The sequence below is a fragment of the Pygocentrus nattereri genome, chromosome 28 (assembly GCF_015220715.1).
Source record: "Pygocentrus nattereri isolate fPygNat1 chromosome 28, fPygNat1.pri, whole genome shotgun sequence".
In the NCBI taxonomy this organism is placed as follows: domain Eukaryota; kingdom Metazoa; phylum Chordata; class Actinopteri; order Characiformes; family Serrasalmidae; genus Pygocentrus; species Pygocentrus nattereri.
Genome location: NC_051238.1, coordinates 3,738,656 through 3,759,539, shown reverse-complemented (window position 1 = coordinate 3,759,539; position 20,884 = coordinate 3,738,656). Strand labels below are relative to the sequence as shown.

Below are 20,884 nucleotides of genomic sequence, written 5' to 3'. Positions count from 1 at the left end.
TTGGCTGACGCTCTTATCCAGAGCGACTTACCATTTGATCATTTTACACCAGAAGGCCAAGGTGGTGTTAGGAGTCTTGCCCAAGGACTCTTATAGTGTAGGGTTCTTACCCAGGTGGGGATTGAACCGCAGTCTACAGCGTACAGGCAGAGGTGTTACCCACTACACCAACCAACTACAAATGAAACTTTTTATTCCCAGATTTTCCACTATTTTCCATCATCAACATTCCATATAAACTCAGAAGACTCGTGTGGGTTCTCTGGTGGTTCTGGATGGTAAATAAAAGGTCTATATCTGTGTTGTAGTCATGGCGACGCCTGGTTCCCATCACCACCACTGTAAAGACATCTGAACCAGTTCACACCAAACCCTCTGAATCTCCGTTTACACCTCACACATTGAACTATGCAGAGATTTTGAAGAACCAGTGAGATTCACCTTTAAGAAACACGTTAGTCCCACGTTACCTGAACCCGTCCCACGTGATTTTACAGTCGTTCCCAGCCTTGCAGGTAAAATTCGTTAATACTAGATGTGCAAGTTGTGTGACATTAAAGAAAGAGTTCTGCAGCCTCGTATGGGGTGAAGAAGTGCTAACAGATGAGTTCTGGAGTGTTTGTGAAATCCCCCCGCAGTGGGGGGCCCTGTATGCCGTAACGGGCTCAGGCTAACTATTGCACAGTCCCATTATGACACTGTCTTATAGGACTACTCCAATGTTTTTTTTCCCTCAAAAACAATATTATTTCACTTTTCAGACTGTTTGTAACGACGCATTCCTGTCTGTGTGGTGAAATACATGCTTCTAAAGAACAAGTTAAAAACAAGAACAAGGCTTTATAGCTTTCCTAGGTACTTCCTAGGTTAGCTAGCTATCTAGATAAGATGAGATAATCCTTTATTAGTCCCACAGCGGGGAAACTCACATTCAGACAGACAGACAGATGTATATATGTAATGAAGTATGACTTTAGTATCAGCACTGAGTTCTTGTCCATTTAAGACTTTTCAAAATAAAAGTCTCTGCTCTCTATTCACTGTATTCCAAATTTGGCTCTTTACATATTTTTAAAAATAACAGTAATTTTTGCATCAGACCCACTTCGTCAGATGATTAAGTGCCAAATTCCTAACAAATTTAAACTCAACTTTTTTTTCCATTCCACCCATGACTGGCACTGGAAATGCACTTTTAAGGGGCTACTTTTATTTTCAAAAATAAATGTGAGCCTTTTTACCTTAATTTTATTGTCATTATTTAGTATTTTCTTCTAGCACCTTCTGTCTACAAGGCTTAGAACTGCTTTAAAATTTTGCAAAACATCTTGCGTGCTTTATGAATATTAAATATTCATTGTTCAAATGTTCACTGTAATAGCAACTATAAGTTTGACAGCTGGTGCTCTTGTCCTATTAACTTTGGTTACTTATTCCTTAGAAAGGGAGGAAACTGGGATATGATGGTGTATAGAAATGGATGCATTCAGTTTTTTTTTAGCACTTTCAAGATGCAAATAACAGCAAATTGTCCTGTGGAAAGCTAAAAGAGCTCATATTTGCATTGTACTGTACTTTAGAAGCATATATTCCTCAAAAACAGTGAAAACTGGAAAATATCTGAGGGGAAAAAACATTGGAAAATTCCTTTATGCACCTAGAGAAGTGTTGTAGAACCAAAGAAGTGTTATATATATATATATGTGTGTGTATGTGTGTGTGTGTGTGTGTGTGTGTGTGTGTGTGTGTGTGTGTGTATAAAAGGTTTACAGCAAGTGTTGGGCCTGGACCGAGATGAGCACTGTTCCAGCAGTGCGGAAACACGGCAGAAGTGAAGTGTTTTTGCTAAATGTTAACGGTTACAACGGCAGAAGCAGTCAGCTTCTCAGACTGACCTGTTTGTACAATGCTACAGAAAAAATAAAAACAACAACAACAACAACAATCAAACAAAAAAAAGTGTTCTGTACTGGATCTGGACAGCAAGGCTCTTCTGATAAAACACTTTTCCGGCCCCACCAAGCTCCCCAGAGTCCGATGCTAATCTGCTACAGCGAGTACGGACTTCCTGCCTTCACTCAGGCCAAGTCTTAGCACAGTGGAGATGAGCAGATGAAAACGTGAGCTGTCGGCTACATGTCCCATCCTACCGGTCCTTTCCTCCAGAGCTTAACGCCCCATAGTGGAAAAATACATCTGCGCAAAATAGACACATTAGTTTCGTCCTTCGGTTTGCTCTGCAAAAGTATGAAAAATAGAATATACACTTTAACCGTAGTAGTCCCTTACTCAGGGGGCAGCTGCTGGCTCTGCTGAGCCAAAAGTGTGTCATAGCTATGTGGAGTTAGTCACTGCGTTGGGGGAAGGAGAGCAGGGAAAAGGTCAAGACAGGTCAGGAGAGGAACAAATCACACCACTTAACACTGAGCATTCGCTTCCACGTCAGCTTCGCTGCAGAGAACCAAGAAATGTCCACAGTATCTCTGCAGGGATGAGAGGAATAGGCTGGACACTAAGATTTCCAAAGAAAAGTCCCATTTCCGTTTCCCGCACAGTTCAGGTTGGGTCGCTGCAATCGGACCGTTTGTTGTCTCTTATAACACAAATCTCCTCCCTTCCACTTCCTCTCCATAATCTCCAAGGTGCCTCCAAAATGACCCCCCAGCTGCTGCTACAGCCCACAGCGACTAAAGCAGTGCACTGAATTTACTGCATTCAGCTTCATTCATTTCTACATGAATTAAATGCATTAAAATTTATATATATATATATATATAATCATCAGCTAAAATATAAGATTCTGTCTCATTGTTCAGTTTTTAAGTGTTTTATTCATGTAGAAATGATGTACACCAGTATTTTTCAACTCTTATCCTGGAGATCCACCTTCCTGCAGAGCCCCCAGTTCCCACCACAATTTGCCACACCTGCTCCAGCTAATCAACCTCTTCCCCAGTCCCTGTTGGAACCCTGGTATTAGGGTTAAGTAAGGGGTGGTGCAGCTTACAGGCTGGAACTGAACTGTACAGGAAGGCAGCTCTCAGGACCAGGGTGGAAGATCACTGATGTCCACACTCGAGTCGAGTAAATTCAATGCAGTTTTCAGAGCAATGGCTGTGGCACACACTTGCAGAGTGAGGAAGAGCGGGCCTTCCAGCTTTCCTTCCCCGGCAGGGCAACAGCACTGTCCAGTTTTTAGAAAACCCGAGTGTGCACTGTGGAGTCTTTCCATCCTGAGTGACATGTAGGCTGAGGGAAGAGCCAGTTCAGAGGGTCAAGTTCGCACATTTGGAGGTTTTTCAAAGTCCGTAAGTGCTGTCCGCCTGCCTTGAAATCCAAAGCTTTCCGTCTCAGTCATTCAGCTCGAGCCAGGATGCTTCTTATAAAACAAAATAAAATGAAATCAGGCAGTCTTTGAGGGGTGTTGAGAACATTCATTCTTTTATGGTGCATCTTTCTCGCTCTCTCAATAGGTCCTTGTCTTTCTATCTGTTTACCTTAACGTATGTTTATGATATATTTATGGCATATAAATATATATATATATATATATATGTATATATATATTCAAAAGCTTCTATTATTCTAAATAAATCTCTGTATCATCTATTTTAATTGCAGAAAAATATTAATAAAATACTTTCTCTTTCATTCTAGAGTGGCATTTTCAGGGGAAAGGGTGGTGGGACTGAGGTTTATTTTAAATTTATATTTAAAAAAAGGTCAAAATAACAACCTTGGAAACACTGTCTGCATGCAGCCCTGTAGAAAATCATGCATAGGCGCAGCACAAGATCACTGTACACTTAGGGATGTGCTACAGCTATGTGCACGCGTGGCAGAAACAGACTGACGGACCCTGATCAGCATGCTTGAATGCTAAAAACAACTACGAAGTCTGCTTGCTGTTGGTCCCTCCGTTTTGTTTAGTGATGAGGTGCTGATGATGGGGCGCTGCTAAACTCAAACCAAGCCTTAAAAGCACATTTTTACAGGACAAATACACATAATACATTCCGTCTCGTTCCTGAGGCTGTGCCACACATCCACTAAGGTACATTCATTAAGATTCTCTAAAGAGAACTGAAAGAGGCGGTCGCGTCCCAATCCGCTGTACTAGGTACTTCATTTTTATGGAGATTCGAGCTCCGGCTAAAATTAAACGTTCTCCTGTCGCTCTGTTAAAGCAGGTAAGACTACATGGCGCTTCCTGTGTCAACTGGTGTAAAATTGCAAAATAAAAGTCCGAAAAACATGGACCTGCTTACGCGCTAGTGCCAGTAACTCCTTTTGGAGGGAGTCTGAGGAAAGGGATTGTGGGATTTGGAGTCCCAAAGTGTTGCGTGCATGATTGTCAGTGAGCTGCTGGTCTGCCTATGACGCTTCAAATCTACCACCCCTCTCTCATTTTATCCCTACATCTTTCTTTCTTTCTGTATTCCTAACTTTCTTTTGCTCTCTCTCTCTCTCTCTCTCTCTCAAGCACCAGTTGGAGGGCTGGCCTGGCTCTAGCCCTCAGTGGAGTCGGGGAAGGTGATTTCACTGCCAAACACTTCCCGGTAGAGCGGAGGGAAACTGTAGGCCATTTCGGGGTGAAGCAGGCGAAAAAACTCCAGTTTGTCAATGTGAAGGTTGCAAATTGACTTCATCATGGGCAGCTTAGCCACCATCTAAAGGAGAAGACAGAACGACAGAGGAAAAAGAAGAGAGGACTATTAAATACTGTCGGCACAGTCGATTTATATTTAGTCCTGGACTTACTTTTCAGTAAGCGGTTTTTAAGTGGGTCAAAACGTCTATTCCTCACTCTCATAACTACAGAACTGCTTAGTAGTTACTGAATAATTTATAGCTGCTGAATAAGTCAGTAAATACTGAATAAATCATAGTTACTGAATAATTCACAGTAGTTACTGAATAATTTATAGCAGCTGAATAAGTCATAGTAAATACTGAATAAATCAGTTACTGAATAATTCATAGTAGTTACTGAATAATTCATAGCTGCTGAATAAGTCATAGTAAATACTGAATAAATCATAGTTACTGAATAATTCACAGTAGTTACTGAATAATTTATAGCAGCTGAATAAGTCATAGTAAATACTGAATAAATCAGTTACTGAATAATTCATAGTAGTTACTGAATAATTCATAGCTGCTGAATAAGTCATAGTAAATACTGAATAAATCATAGTTACTGAATAATTCACAGTAGTTACTGAATAATTTATAGCTGCTGAATAAGTCATAGTAAATACTGAATAAATCAGTTACTGAATAATTCACAGTAGTTACTGAATAATTTATAGCAGCTGAATAAGTCATAGTAAATACTGAATAAATCAGTTACTGAATAATTCATAGTAGTTACTGAATAATTTATAGCTGCTGAATAAGTCATAGTAAATACTGAATAAATCAGTTACTGAATAATTCATAGTAGTTACTGAATAATTTATAGCTGCTGAATAAGTCATAGTAAATACTGAATAAATCAGTTACTGAATAATTCATAGTAGTTACTGAATAATTCATAGCTGCTGAATAAGTCATAGTAAATACTGAATAAATCATAGTTACTGAATCATTCTTAGTTACTGAATAAATCATAGTACATATTATAGCAGAATATCTCACAGTGCTACTGAATAATTATATCAGCCACTGGATAATTACTGAATAATTCACATTCCTTAACAAATGACTTACAATAGTTACTGAATAATTTATAGTACTTATTGAATGATTTATAGCTGTAATGGAATTATACATCATAAAGTTCATTACTGAATAATTAGCCCAGGGCTGGAACGTCATTCAGCCTAGGAAGAGGCTTTGGCCAAAATGCTACCATGTTGATATTCCTACTCGGCCAGCGCAGTATATGCCACTGAATCATAATGCACGTGAGACATTATGATGTTTCGGACCTTCGCTTGAGGAAACTTTCTTTTACTGGACCTTATTGAATTTTAATTAAAAACCTCTGCTTTACACTGTCTTGCACTTTACTTAAATGCATGTCAGCATCCCTAAAACTAAGTTTACTTCACCTTGGTCAGTTTCTCCTCTGAGGTGCCCCCTCTGTTCAGGCAGTGCTGCAGTGCCAGGTAGACTTTCTCCTGAAGCCTCTGTACCCGCTGGCTATCCGTAAGCCATGGTCGGTCTGTGGATAAACACACCCAGAACTGTCACCACACCTGTGAATGGGCCGATTAGGTGATTTTAGGGCTCTAGGCAAAAGACAATAATGGGGCCCTCTGGATAAGACATTTTAAAATTAGGGATTCCAAGTGAAGCAACTGTCTACACTGCAAACACTGATTCATTAGCAAGTGAAATTGTCTAAAATCTTATCTAGTTATTTATCTGTCTAATATTTTTCATTTCATTTTTGGTCCTGAGGCTAAACTGATGACGTTACATACCACGTTTTTTTTTATACATTTTCCAACCTCCTTTTATCCCTCACAATTAAAAAGGCTGATTTTGTTACTGTGCCTCTTTTACACCTGTCAGGCGTTACATTCTGACCGTCTCCTTGTTTCTACCCTCACTGTCCAGTTTATCAGCTCCTCTTACTGTATAGCTGGTCTTTGTAGTTCTACAGTTACAGACTGTAGTCCATCTGTTTCTCTGATACTCTGTTACCCTGTTCTTCAGTGGTCAGGACCCCCATGGACCCTCACAGAGCAGGTACTATTTGGGTGGTGGATCATTCTCAGCACCGCGGTAACACTGACATGGTGGTGTATTAGTGTGTGTTGCACTGGTACGAGTGGATTAGACACAGCAGTGCTGCTAGAGTTTCAATCCCATTCTGCTTGTGTATAACGAGGATAATAGTAATCTTAAGTAAATTAAATAAGGTGGTGGACCTGGAGAGAGGAGGACGGCGGCGCTGAAGAGGGCCATCTCCTCCTCGGTGAGCTGCAGGCGGCTCATGGACTTGGCCAGTTCATACACAGCATTCACCAGGTCATCACAGCCTGCAGAACAAAGTGGACATCACACAAATAAAGGTTACTGTTGAGCTCTGACATGTTCTGCCACCTGACTCAGCTTATCAGCCAATCAACCCCTCTTGGTTCAGGTCTAAGACGAGCAGCTAGGAACAGCCACGACTGGCACTGAGAACCTCTATTAGAGCAGAACTAGGAAGGAAAGTGTTTACTCACTTATTTTTATATTTATATTGTACAAGTAGTACAACCTACATAACAATGTATTGAGTGACTGTAACCCTGAGTTCACAGCAGGTGCGACACGTCAGCCTCACATAAGCATGCCGTTACGCAAAGACGGTCTATAAGGTAAACCAAAATAGCGACACCTATTTAGGCTTGTGTGGTGTTCAGGTCTGTGGGCCCACTTTCAATGTTTAACAAATTAAAAAATGATTATTATTTCAACCTCAGATTCTTGGTCTTGGTCATTTGTGATGAACATATAAACTAACCCATTTTCAGTGTCTTCACTCTGTTCACCCCACATATTTATATTACACATGTGGTGTTGGGCTGAACCCGCGGGGAGTGAAAGTGATAAGTGATATTTTAATCATCTGGTATTTTTACATGAATTCTTACGGCTATACTGATTTAAAAAACAATAATGTGACCACTGAGTAACCACAACATCACACACGGGTTAAAGTCAATGGGACGAAAAGTGATACAGTTCCTGTCTGCTTAAGTCTTGCTTCATCCACAACAGCTCAAAGACCCGGGAGAACAGACCCAAAATAAAACTGATTTTTCTTAAAATCAGCTCATCAGAAGATGAAGGCTCAGGCTCAAAATAGTCACAGCAGTCCATCAATCACCAAAAAAGGACATAAGTTTGCTGTAATCACAAAGAGGGGGATGTAATCACTAAAGTTTGGTGAACTGGGTGAAAGAGACTCAAGTCTCTGTTGCTTGTACACTCTCAGAAAAAGGTACTAAACTGTCTCTGGGTCAGTTCCCCTCTAGTCACTGGGGTGGGACACTCAAGGGTCCATCTCAGCACCTTCAGTCAGGGAACATGACTGAACCATAATCCACTGAAATGATCTGTTCTAAGCTGGACTGACTCCACACACTCTGCCTCGCCTCGCCTCCAGGACTTTATTCTACTGCTCTGTTTTAAAACATTCAGTTATGAAAAGGAACAAATACCAACTTTTCACCTGGAAAAACTGATTTAAGCTCCACAATCGGACCTTAAAACGACTGCAGAACCTTTGAGGGAACATTTACACTGTTTGTACCTTGATGTACTACACAGAACCTTTATTTCTCACAGTGTCTAAAAGGGGAATGAGTCCTCCGTCCCGCATGCCAAAACCATTTGATCGCAGTCCCAGAAACATTTTTACACGCTGCCTCTACTCAGGTAGGCAACTGAAGTCCAAGCAGCCAAGCAATCTAATCCAGATTCAAGTGGGAATATAAGCCCTTTTTAGGCCCTTATCTTTACAAATTTATAGCACATTTAAAACTTGACAACACAAATAGCACAACCTCTGGCTTCTTTATCGTAAGTCTCAGATTCGGCTCTGAAATATCATAACATTTTAGTAAATTATGGTCTATGATACAGTTCACAGCGTATCAGCTCTGATAGCATCTCTATGGAGTTGATGCTCCACTCAGGAGCACAAGTAAAAAAAAAATAACTGAAAAAAAGATTCAAGCGCTCGCACTTTGTCGAACATGAGACGCATGTCTAAGCACAGCCAGTGTGGATTGAAGCATTGATTAACGTATCTGTCTCTCGGCTCCGAGCTGAAAACTGCAATAACGATAATGCCTTTGAGGCACTTTTGATGATGTGTTTACAGCGTTCTGCTCTTCCATACAGCAGGCAGAGTGTGTCTTTTATCTGCTAGAAGATTTTATAAGTCTTACACCAAAGTTCGGGTCAAATTGCATGTTTTGACGTGTTTCTAAGAATAGAAGAAGAAAGGCAATAATTTAGCCAATTAGCCATTTTCCACTCAGGAAATTCAGTCCATTACTACCACTGCCTGGCAATAAGATAAAAATTGTGCACAAAAGTTGTGATATACAAGTGTGTTCTCTGTAGAGGGAAAATCAAAATATGGCATTTGATCAGCTGTGCCCAAACCTTTTAATGAAATATACAGGGAGATTCACTTCAAAGAGGCCCCAAATATTCTGTAATAGCTCTCTCTAGGATGAAGCAATCTGACCAAAACAGTGCGCGATGTGCTCCTCAGTATATGGAGCTTTGAACAAGCCGACATGCCCCTGTGTCAGAGCGATGAGGTAGGTGCCGGACAACCATTGCAGCGTTTAACCTCTCTAATGCTTGCCGATACATTCAGAAACATGGAGAGCTGCATCAAATTGTGCCTGGCAGAGAACTGAGATCACTTCCAGCATCGCATGTAATACAATCTATTACACACACGTCGAGATATGTAGTGATTTCTTTGGTTCAGATTGTTTCAGGCTAACAGGAGTTGCGACTGAACACTGAGGGCCTCTTTCGAATGAATCTCCCTGTATAATGCATATAATGAGCAATTATTATCAACTGTACCAAAGTATCAATATATCGCTGCTGTTGGGACAAAATCTTGTCTCTCCATTTTTGTCGTTACTCAGTTTTTGATATAATTAGAAAATACCTGTTGGTCTTTACATTGTGTGTCAATTTCATGACGGATGGACCAAAAGCGACGGCGCAAAATGACTCGGAAAAAATTCTGGTTCCATTGACTTACATTACAAGCAAAGTAAGTTTTTACCCTCTCCTGTAAAGTCGTCAGTGTGGAAATAATGAAATTTTGTTCCAACAACAGTGATATTGTAATTATGACTAAGCCCTGCTATGCAGTGACTCCTTAAACCATATTAACCCATTAATGTCCATATCTCAAATATTTAATGTTGCTTTGGTTCATTTTTCAAATCAATCATACGACGTGGTCGTATTCAGTCTTATGGCCCCACATGATTATTGATTTGTAACGAAACAAGAGAAAATCCAACTTTGACTGTGAATAAAAGAGAAAACTGATGCACATTAAATAGGTACTTTGAGATGTTCGCTCAAGACAAAAATGTGCAAAAGTTTGCAAATAATGACTTTAGACCACTCTGAACGCGTTCTGTGGCTTTTCCCCTCAAAATACCAAATGGGTTAAACGTAAGCGTCTCCTAAACGCAATGCTGGTCGAATCTCTGTGCAAAGTCTTACCGAGCGCTTTAAAGAGCTGAGGGCTCGCAAACTTCCCATCAAACAGCAGGGTGTGGTTGAGGGGGTTATAAACTCGACACATCCGGATCAGCAACACGTCCAGACAGCCTGCAGAGCAGAGAGAGCGTACAGAGACCAGGGGCAGCAGGAGGGAAGAGACAGAAAAGAGACGAAAAAGTTCCACCCGCCATTCATACAAACGGGATTCAAATCCAAATTGACGGGAAATCGAGGAGCGCAAATCAAATTACACATCGAAACGTGTTCCAATAATTGTGATTATGGATTTAGAGGTTTCAGAGGAAAAAAGTGCGCAAGTGGGTTTTGATGTCATTTAAAAGTGAAATTGGGTAAAAAAGCACAGCAAACAATACACAAAGAGAGCAAGAAAAGAGGGAGGGACAGAAAGCGAGAGAGAGAAGGAAACAAGAAAAGCAACTGTTAGCACAAAAACAATGAATAATGCAGACTATTCTGTTTAAGTCATTGATTTAACCAGCCTTCTCCAACTCCTCTGTTCATGATATAATGCATTTGCAAGCGACAAAAGGACAGAACGGCACTGAAACGCAACATTTTTACATTTACATTTCACAAGGGTCTTAAAAAGGGGGCATCAGGGATCTTTGGGTGGGCGCGCGAGTGCATGAGAGGTAAATCATTGTTTTCAATAATATAAAACCAGCTGTGTTGCAACGATGTTGGTGATAGTACGTGTATTAAAAGTGGTTCTGATATGATGATGCAACTCAACCAGGTTCAAACAGGTTTCAACTACTTAGCAGGAAGCTGTAAGTAGTGATGTAGAAATGGCAAACATACAGTAAACAAACATCTAGTAAACAAAACTCACATCAGAAATGAGTGAAAAAGCTGTAGATATTATGATAAAAGGAACATAGAATTTATATCCAGGATGCTTCAAAACTTTGTGCGCCAAAACCGATTACTATTATTATTATTATTATTATTACTGCAGATCAAATAGTAATTATTAAGACGACTAGTGATTCCAAACTGAACAGCAGAGAGATTCCCGCTGCGTCTGACGGTCGTTCCCATGGCGATAAGTGGTGCTGACCTGCTTTGAGGAGGATGATCTGGTCGTTTTGACACAGATCCATGAAGCCGGTGATGCGCTTGGCGAACTCCACCACGTACTGGATGGCGTTTGTGAGGTGAACCGCACACTGCTGCCACATCACCTCCGTGGGCTGTGAGAACCAGAGGAGAAAGAGGCTGTTAGCGCCAAAAACACTTTACACAGGACTGTTCATTTCAGATTAGATCTAGAATAGACTAGATAGACTGATCTAGAACCACACACTGCCTCCCATCTCTTAAATTGAACAATTCTATATAAATACACAGATGAGGGAGCTCTGGGGTTATTTTTCCCCTTTCATCTTTGTCTGACTGTGGGATAATTTGGGATAAAGACTGGACTATTCTGACCGGTCCATTTGTCCTGAAATGTGCACACTATATAACAATGTGGAACGTTTCATGTTTAAGAAGTCTGAATGTCCCTTTATGAGATTTTTATCTACCTGTGATAACATAACTGGTGTTTAAATATTCAAACTCAACAGTATGGAGTTCTCAAATAAAACACTGTGTGTGTTTACATGAACTCAATTATCCAATCATAATCAGATTTCTGCAGTTATCTGATTATTCAGATGGTCGTGTAAGCAGCACACACTGATTTCTTAGATCAGAGTAAGTAGAAGTCTAAGAAATCGGACAAAGAGGCTGGACTTTAGCTCAGTAATCAGATTTCTCAGCGCTGTGATTTCTTCCAGATTTCTCAGTCTGAAGGATTTAAATATTCTTCCCCTTCTAGATGATGCGTGTTCCTATTTTAAGTTAAAGTGGCTTGATGTTTAAAAAAACATTTTTGGCTGGTTGTAAAGCAGAAATCTGATTACTGTCTGTTTCATGTAGACCCGGAGTTTCCCCAAGTGCAATTAAACACATTGATCACTGACAAAATCTGATTTTCTGCAGTTATCGGATTATTAAATACATGTAAACACAATCACTAAAATCCACAAGCAGAATATAGAGTATCAAAATGTCCCAAATATTTAGCAAATACAAAAAACGAGTATTTGATGATATTTTTTTGCTTCTGGAATCGAAGTGAGTTGTCACGCATTCCACGGACTTCACTTCCCAGCAGCCCTTGGGAGATCATGTGACTGCTCAGTCACAACCGGAATCCGACACGGACTCCATTTCCCAGGAGTCCCAGGGAACACACGTGACCAAGGACTCTGTTCAATCCACCCATCAGCGTTCACGATCACCTGAGTACTAACTTTTGGCACAATATTAACTCCACAGAACAGCAATATTGGGTGTTCTGTCTATACACCTTAACCAGGGACACCTTTCATGACAACACCATGAAAAAATGGCCTAGTTTGCATTATAATATCAGTACCTTACAGCTTTAGTACCACTATAAGTCTAAACAACTAAACCGATAAGTTCTAAGGCTGAGCACAGTTATTATAACTCTATACCTTTCAGATTCAATCCCATAGCCTGCTCCACTATTTGAGTACCTTGTTCTGGTAGGTGCGAGTCTCCTCAGCTGAGTAGAAGTTCCAGGTGAGCCGTTTCAGTTCCTCGGGGCTGTACTGACTCGTCTCGATGTGGGATTTCACCACACTCTGGGTGATACGCTCTGTAAACAATACACACAAACACATGAACACAAACTTCATGCTGAGAAGACAATGAAATACCATTCTTTGTGCTGTATTAGACTCAGTCCCATGAACTCTAGACTGATTATTATTATTATTATTATTATTAATTAAACATGAACACAGAAGGAACTATAAAGACTTTTTAGCCAGCATTTTTCTATAAATTATTGGATGCCCACTATAAAACAAGTAAAGTGTGGGCCTGAATATGGGTTTAAGGGTGTAGCTGCACTGTGAAGTGCTGTAACTCATTATAACTGCAACGAATGCTTGACTAAGCAGAATGTATGGAAGCTGTGATGCATCGCTGTAAGCTGTCGGCTCATACAGTGTGGTATTGTTTTGGTATGATGGCACTGCCTTCCATGGAAATCATGCATGGAAAACCAAGAGACATGACACAAATTACACAAGCTCCTTCATGCACAGCGTTCACACCACGAGACTCTACAGTCGAAAACCTATTCAAATGCATAAAACACTAAGATGAGTTCTGATATCTATGTTGGCTGAATGTAAATCTCTCAAATTCTTGATCGATTTTATTGTAATTTTTTAGGAAATGATTCGCTGCATCCCAAATCTGAGCATGATTCAGTTCATCTCGATTCAGTTTTCGATATGAGTCAAAATTATTATTATTAAAAAAACATCAAAATCAAAAAATCAATATAGTTTTGTGCTATTTTCAGTGGAATAATGTATCGAGGCTCAAATATTGACTTTTTTTTAAAACCAATTCAGACATCTCTAAGGCTTTCTCCAGACCTGTGAAGCGCCAGCTCATCTTTTCAACCTGCTGCTAATGCAGTGTCACCGGACAGCTGAACGCGCTCGGAAGAAAGCGCCAACTGCCAGTTTTGTTAGGTCAGCTAACAGAACATTAGCTAAGAGTGATGGGGGGAAATGGGGGGCCATCCTGCCCACCCAGAGGGAGCAAGGACAACTGTGCTTTTATGGACTTCCGGCCACGGACGGCTGTAGCCTCACTACACATTGAACTTGCAATCTCCTGATGACAACGGCAACGTTCAGACAGCTGCACCACTCGGGAACCCCAAATACTAAGGTTTTAATATTTGATTAAGCTTTGTCATGGGGGCAGTCGTGGGCTGGAGGTTAGGGAACCTTGGGACCAGAAGGTCGCCAGTTTGATCCCCAGAACTGACTGAAGTGCCCTTGAGCAAGGCACCTAACCCCCAGCTGCTCCCCGGGTGCCATGAATAGGGCTGTCCACCGCTCCGGGCAAGTCAGCTCACTGCCCCCTAGTGTTTGTACATTCACTAGTGTGTATGTGGTGTTTCACTGCACAGATGGGTCAAAATGTGGAGGTGAAATTGTGAAGACAAACGTGACTGGGTTAACTTATTACACATCAGGGCTGCACGACATAGACATGAAATGCAATGTTCAATAAAGCTGTGGGATATCACGATATCAGAAGCTAAAAAAAAGTACTATTAAAATAGTGTGTCTGACAAAAAATGACAAAAGCACCGTTCGCTATCGTGTTAAAAGTAATGAAATCAAAGTAAGTTGACTGCTAATGGCGCCCCCTTGTGGAGAATTTGTAGCAACATGAGTCCCAAGAGTTGCTTTACTCGAAACACACTCAGGAGTCCCTGAACAGCCTTTTCTATTCGTCGTCGGGCTACTAGCATGAATAAATACTTGTATTTTTACTTTCAGTACTGGCCTAAAAATAAATAAATTTGGATCAAATTCCTTAAAAAGCTCATTGAGATGATGCAGATTTGTTGTGCCTGCAGCCAATACTGCTTCATATATTTACACACTGAGAATGAGAAGAGTTCACTAATGCTACGTTCCTGCCATTTTGACGCCGCGTGAGGTAACTAATGATGTGTTTATTGCAGGAACTCATCAACAGGAAAAAATGATTTATTGTGCAGCCCAATCTAAAAAAAAAAAAGAAAAGTGGAATATACACAATATGAGAGTGTCTAGTGCACAGGAGCATGAATCTGACCTATCTCCAGCAGGGAGCATCCGTCAGGCTGGCCGCTGAGCGGAGAGTGTGTGTACATGCCGGTCTCGTGGAGCAGCTCGTACTCATGCTTGATGTGGGGTGTATCGTTGAACTCCTGTCCGCTCTGTTCGGGGGAGCTCTGAGAGGAGGAGCTGCTGCCCCTGCTGCCCCCCAGCATCTCCAGGCTGCAGTACTCTCCGGCGCCCTCTGGTGTGAGCGGCAGGTCGAACAGCAGGCTGTCCGGCAGCGCTCCGATGTCGTCCAGGTCGCTGAGGGCCGTGCTGGAGCTGCTGCGGCTGTATGCTCGTCCGTGCCCACCGTTACCATTTTCTCCAACTTCATCTCCCCCACGGGGGGGCAAAGAGACGGCCCCAGTGCCCCCGGCCCGCTCCTGAGACTGCTGGTGCTTCTGCACCTCTGCGTACAGGCTGTCCCGCTGCTTTTTGGACATGCGGCCGAACTTCACAGCTGAAAAAGAGGAAAGAAAGAGAGAGTGACGAAATTTCATTTCATTTTAGAAGAGTTTCCCAAGATAAGTTGGAGACCACCCGTCATTTATTTCATTTCCAGCCAAAACAGGCACTAAGCCATAAGTTGTTACATTTTTTTGGAAATATTTTTGAGAAGGTCAGATATAAGGAATGGGAAAATCATAGGATAATAAGCTAAAACAGAATTCTCCAAAATTTTTCTGAAGGGATGTGTAGCTGTCAGGAGGTAGTCACTGCAAAAAGAAGCTGCTGGTGTTCTTAGTACAAAGGACTGACCATCCCCCCTGTAAAGAATCTCAGGGAGACCACAGGTGTGGACCAGAGTGCACTGTACATACCCAAAAGACTTCTTTGCAAAACATCTGGGGGACAAAAATTCCCTTTTCACATTTTTTAAACCATGATAACCAAAAGTCTTTCCAAGTAAGAAATTTAGGTCTGACTGCAATGCAAAGTCTACAAACATTTTTCCAGCACTTTCAGCATTGTGGAGCAGTGGAGCTGCGTTTCTTGGAGTGATAGAGTTCAATCCAATACTTCTGTTAAGAGCTGTAGATGTGATCCAGAACTAATCAACTAAGTAAGGTTCCAGCATCTAAAGGGTTCCCAGACAGGTAGAGCCTGCTACTCCAGCAAAGAGGGACAAACTCACTATTAATACCCTTCATTTCAGAGAGTGGCAGGTGTCTTTGGGGTCAGCGGCGGGTCACTCACCATCACGGCTCATGCCGAGTGCCAGGCACTTCTGCAGACGGCAGTGCTGGCAGCGGTTGCGGTTGGTGCGGTCGATCAGGCAGTTCCTCTGCCGAGAACACGAGTACATGGCGTTGTTCTGCTGACTGCGGCGGAAGAAACCCTGCCGGAAAACACAAACAGAGCCGGATATCAAACACACGACCAGCGCGGGGTCAGACTTACCACAGACGACAACTCCTAACTAACAGGGTCAGGACAGAGGAGGGCAAGAACACAACTTTTATTTTTAAGGCGACACCGCCTGGGACTTAAATGGAACTGAGAAAACAGTTGGTTCCTGTTTGGCATTTCATATTGCAGATGAAATCACTTTACTCGGCTCCCAGGGCTAAACCAGTGGAAACTGGTGATTCAAAGGGGATCAGATTATAATAGAATTCCCAACAGCACTCCGAAATGAAAGGAAAAACATTCTTCATTCAAAACTTCAGAACAAAATAACAGAGCACTTTCTCCCTGCAGGCTGCCCACACGGAACATTAGCTCACCTGGCTCAGATGTGTTAAGAGTTACAATGTGGACCGACTGGGGACTTTAAAGAGAGGACTGTAAATCACTGTTCTATTCAAAATATGATAATTACAGTATAATAAAGTGCAATTCCATAAATACAGGGCGCAAAAACAAAAGGCTCAAAGACGCCATTTAAAAGTATAATATTTAATATTGGAAACATACTGTAAATAAGAAGTGAAACACATTGTTAAAGTTATGTAAATATATACTGTGTCTATTTTGAATAATTTACATCAAGTTATCCTCCTTGGAACTACGAGATATTCTGGATATTCCTTTTTATTATAATGGCATTCTACGCATTAATTTTATTTAAACTTCATTCCTAAAATGAATTTTACTATCATTTCATTCTGGATATTCATTTTTATTATAATGTCATTTTATGTGTTAGTTGTATTCCATTTTATTCTGGAAATCCATTTTATTAAAATTTCATTCCGGGTATTAATTTTGATAGAACTTCATTCTGGTTATCTATTTTTTTTCATCTCATTCTAGATATTCATTTCATTAGAATGTCATTCTAGATATTAACTTTATTACTGCTATTCTGATTGTTTACTTAATTGTGGATGAAATTAGTCACAATATACACACTAATCAAAATTTGGTTCAACTTCCACATCGATTACAGTTTTCATCTGCTGCTCTGTTCATCTACAATTTCTATATGAAATTATATGACAAAACAAACAAAATTGGTTTTATATTATTATTATTTTTTTTATTATTATTCCAGATTTTTGACCAGTGATTTCGCCCTTTTGTTAGTAAATGTATCTGCATGTGTGAAGAGATTTATTTTTAAATATGTTATATTGTAACAACTCAGATGTGATGACGTTACCTTGCACCCCTCACAGGTGATGACTCCATAATGAATACCTGATGATTTATCCCCACAGATCTTACAAGGTATCACCTCAATTTGAGCTGAGAGAGAGGGAGACAGAAAGAGAGACAAAGAGAGAGAGAGAGACAGATAGAGAGACAGACAGAGAGAGAGAGAGAGAGAGAGAGAGACAGAGAGTGAGAGAGAGAGAGAGAGAGAGAGACAGATAGAGAGACAGAGAGAGAGAGAGAGAGAGAGACAGAGAGTGAGAGAGAGACAGAGAGAGAGAGAGAGAGAGAGAGAGAGAGTGAGAGAGAGACAGAGAGAGAGAGAGACAGAGAGAGAGACAGACAGAGAGAGAGAGAGAGAGAGAGAGACAGAGAGTGAGAGAGAGAGAGAGAGAGAGACAGAGAGTGAGAGAGAGACAGAGAGAGAGAGAGACAGAGAGAGAGACAGACAGAGAGAGAGAGAGAGAGAGAGAGAGACAGAGAGTGAGAGAGAGACGGAGAGACAGACAGAGAGAGACAGAGAGAGAGACAGACAGAGAGAGAGAGAGAGAGAGAGAGAGAGAGAGATAGAGAGACAGACAGAGAGAGAGAGAGAGAGAGAGAGAGAGACAGAGTGAGAGAGAGACAGAGAGAGAGAGAGACAGAGAGAGACAGACAGAGAGAGAGAGATAGAGAGAGAGAGAGAGAGAGAGAGGGGAGATAGAGAGAGAGAGAGACAGAGAGTGAGAGAGAGACAGAGAGAGAGAGACAGACAGAGAGAGAGAGAGAGAGAGAGACATGTTATTATCACGTTAGTGACACAGTTCTATGTTACAAAACCCAAAAAACCTAAACAAAGGTTGAACAAAACAAAGGTTAGAGCTCTAACGACTGCTCGCTCCCTGTTAAACAGGACCGGTGATGCCCTTTGTCTGACCCATTGATCTGTGAGCACCGGTTCAATAAATGACTGATAAATAGGCCAGAACACTGCTGCAGGCTCCGCCACCACCGAACCAGTGGAAACTTTTTCCAGCAGCTTCTTTTTCCAGCTGTGCCTCTTTAATAGGAAAGATAAAGCAGCGGAATTTAAAATCCACTTCATAAAACTCTGACCTACAATATTTCATAATGATGTAATGAAACCAGAGATGAAGTATTAAATACTGCTACGGTGAGTTTGTCTGCATGGATGCAGATCAGAACAGAACTGAAATCTGCTGCACATAGACATGAATAGAGAGACGGTGTGGACATGGAATATTTAGGATATATTTGAGATAGAACACCCTGTATCTCCAAAATGGTAACTTTACAGGAGAAGGAAAAAACACTTTATTTGTAATGGAAGTCTATGGAACCAGACGATTTTCCAAGTCATTTTGGGCTGTTTCTGCTGGTCCATTCATTATAAAATTTACATAAAACATAAAGGACAACAGGCATCTTCAAATTATGTACAACACTGAAAAACTACATAAATGGAGATACGAGGTTTTAAAGACCCACTCATTTCACTGCTTATCCAAAATGTGTCCACTCTGCTCAGGTCTCAAATCTACACTCTTAAAAAAGACGGTTCTTTAGTAAAGAAACTGGGTCTAAATAGAACCTTGAACCATCAAAGAACCCTTTGCATGACTGAAGGGTTGTTATGAGTACAAAATTAATATAAATATAGAATAATAAAGCTAAAACTGCTTGGCCACAGAAACATTTCTATTTTTTCAGGCGTCGGGCTTTCAGTGAAAGGAATTCTTAAAGCTTCAGCACCAAGAGATTTTGGACAATTTCACTCTCCAACTTTGTGGGAACAGTTTGGGGACGGCCCCTTCCTGCTCCAATACGACTGCACACCAGTGCACAAAGCAGGTCCATAAAGACACGGATGAGCCAGTTTGGTGTGGAAGAGCTTGACTGGCCTGCACAGAGTCCTGACCTCAACCCCATAGAACACCTTTGGGATGAATTAGAGTGGAGACTGTGAGCCAGGCCTTCTCGTCCAACATCAGTGTCTGACCTCACAAATGAGCTTCTGGAGGAACGGTCAAAAATTCCCATAAACACTCCTAACCCTTGTGGAAAGCCTTCCCAGAAGAGCTGAAGCTGTTATAGCTGCAAAGGGTGGGCCGACATCATATTAAACCCTATGGATTAAGAATGGGATGTCACTCAAGTTCATATGCGTGTGAAGGCAGATGAGTGAATACTTTTGGCAGTATAGTGTATCTGTTATTAAATATGCAACTCAATCTATAATTAAAAATAAAGCCTGTTTTGCTTTGTATCAGAGTTTTAGGACTCAGCATGAATCCAAAAGGATAGAAAATCAATAAAAAAAAATGTTAAATAAAAATCATGGCCGTCTTTTGCTTACTGTTTATTTTTATTCATAATAACCAATAAAAGAAAACTACAACTGCACTCGTTTTCAAGATTTCTTTCATTTAAAAAAATACTAAATTTAGCAGGCGCTGTGTAAATGTTTGATCAGAAGTGACCCAAATTCATAAAGATATCAAATTTCTGTCAGCATTTAGACTTCAAACCATGGCATATCTGAGTAGCCTAGGGTCTCCCAGCAATACCAACATATGGCATGTGTGACTGTCACATGTAAATACTTTATAATTGTAATTGAACCAAAAAATACAGAAAAACTCCCTGAAATTTTATGTTTCTAGGAAGAGACAACTGACTACAGCTGAAGACCCTCCACAGACCTCCACAGAGGCTGCTCTTTCATTCTATCGCTCATAACGCTGGGGGCAGTCATGGGCTGGAGGTTAGGGAGCTGGACCTTTGACCAGAAGGCCGCTGGTTTGATCCCCAGGGCCGACAGTCCATGACTGAGGTGTCCTAGAGCAAGACGCCTAACCCCCAACTGCTCCCCGGGCGCTGTGGATAGGGCTGCCCACCGCTCCGGGCAAGTGTGCTCACTGCCCCCTAGTGTGTGTGTTCACTAGTGTGTATGTGGTGTTTCACTTCACGGATGGGTTAAATGTGGAGGTGGAATTTCCCCGTTTGTGGGATGAAAAAAGTATCACTTAATCTTAATGTAAAAGTGGCTGTACAGGAACAGCAGGTCAGCGGCGTGTGGTACGTTAGGACGAGAGCGAAATGCTAGCAAGGAACCCGGCTCCGAGCGCCGTGGACTACTCTAGATCTTTTCAAGCACTTCACAATTTTTTATCCCTTATGAGTTTTGTGTGGTGACGCAAGCTGTTAGGTAACACCTAATTTAGTGTGACAGAGTGAGCTGAGCGTTTGGGGGGTAATCAACACCCACCCGAGTGAAGGAAGGAGACTTTTCGTGTGCGTCATATGAGAGAGAGAGAGAGAGAGAGAGAGAGAGCTGGAGTGTCTAATGATTCAGC

At 41.3% G+C, this 20,884-nt stretch overlaps 1 protein-coding gene across 1 annotated transcript in view; it reads right to left on the bottom strand.

The window, feature by feature from the left end:
- Positions 1-1,336: 1,336 nt before the first annotated feature.
- Positions 1,337-20,884, bottom strand: part of rorca (RAR-related orphan receptor C a) — a 32,129-nt gene continuing 12,581 nt past the window's right edge. The window contains exons 2-10 of the mRNA XM_017725446.2: positions 17,536-17,621; positions 16,128-16,269; positions 14,923-15,390; positions 12,786-12,907; positions 11,294-11,426; positions 10,213-10,320; positions 6,882-6,992; positions 6,057-6,169; positions 1,337-4,670 (exon numbers count right to left, since the gene is read on the bottom strand). Coding sequence (XP_017580935.1) covers positions 4,509-4,670; positions 6,057-6,169; positions 6,882-6,992; positions 10,213-10,320; positions 11,294-11,426; positions 12,786-12,907; positions 14,923-15,390; positions 16,128-16,269; positions 17,536-17,621 — 1,445 coding nt within the window. The 3' untranslated portion in view covers positions 1,337-4,508. The remainder of the gene's footprint in view (positions 4,671-6,056; positions 6,170-6,881; positions 6,993-10,212; positions 10,321-11,293; positions 11,427-12,785; positions 12,908-14,922; positions 15,391-16,127; positions 16,270-17,535; positions 17,622-20,884) is intronic.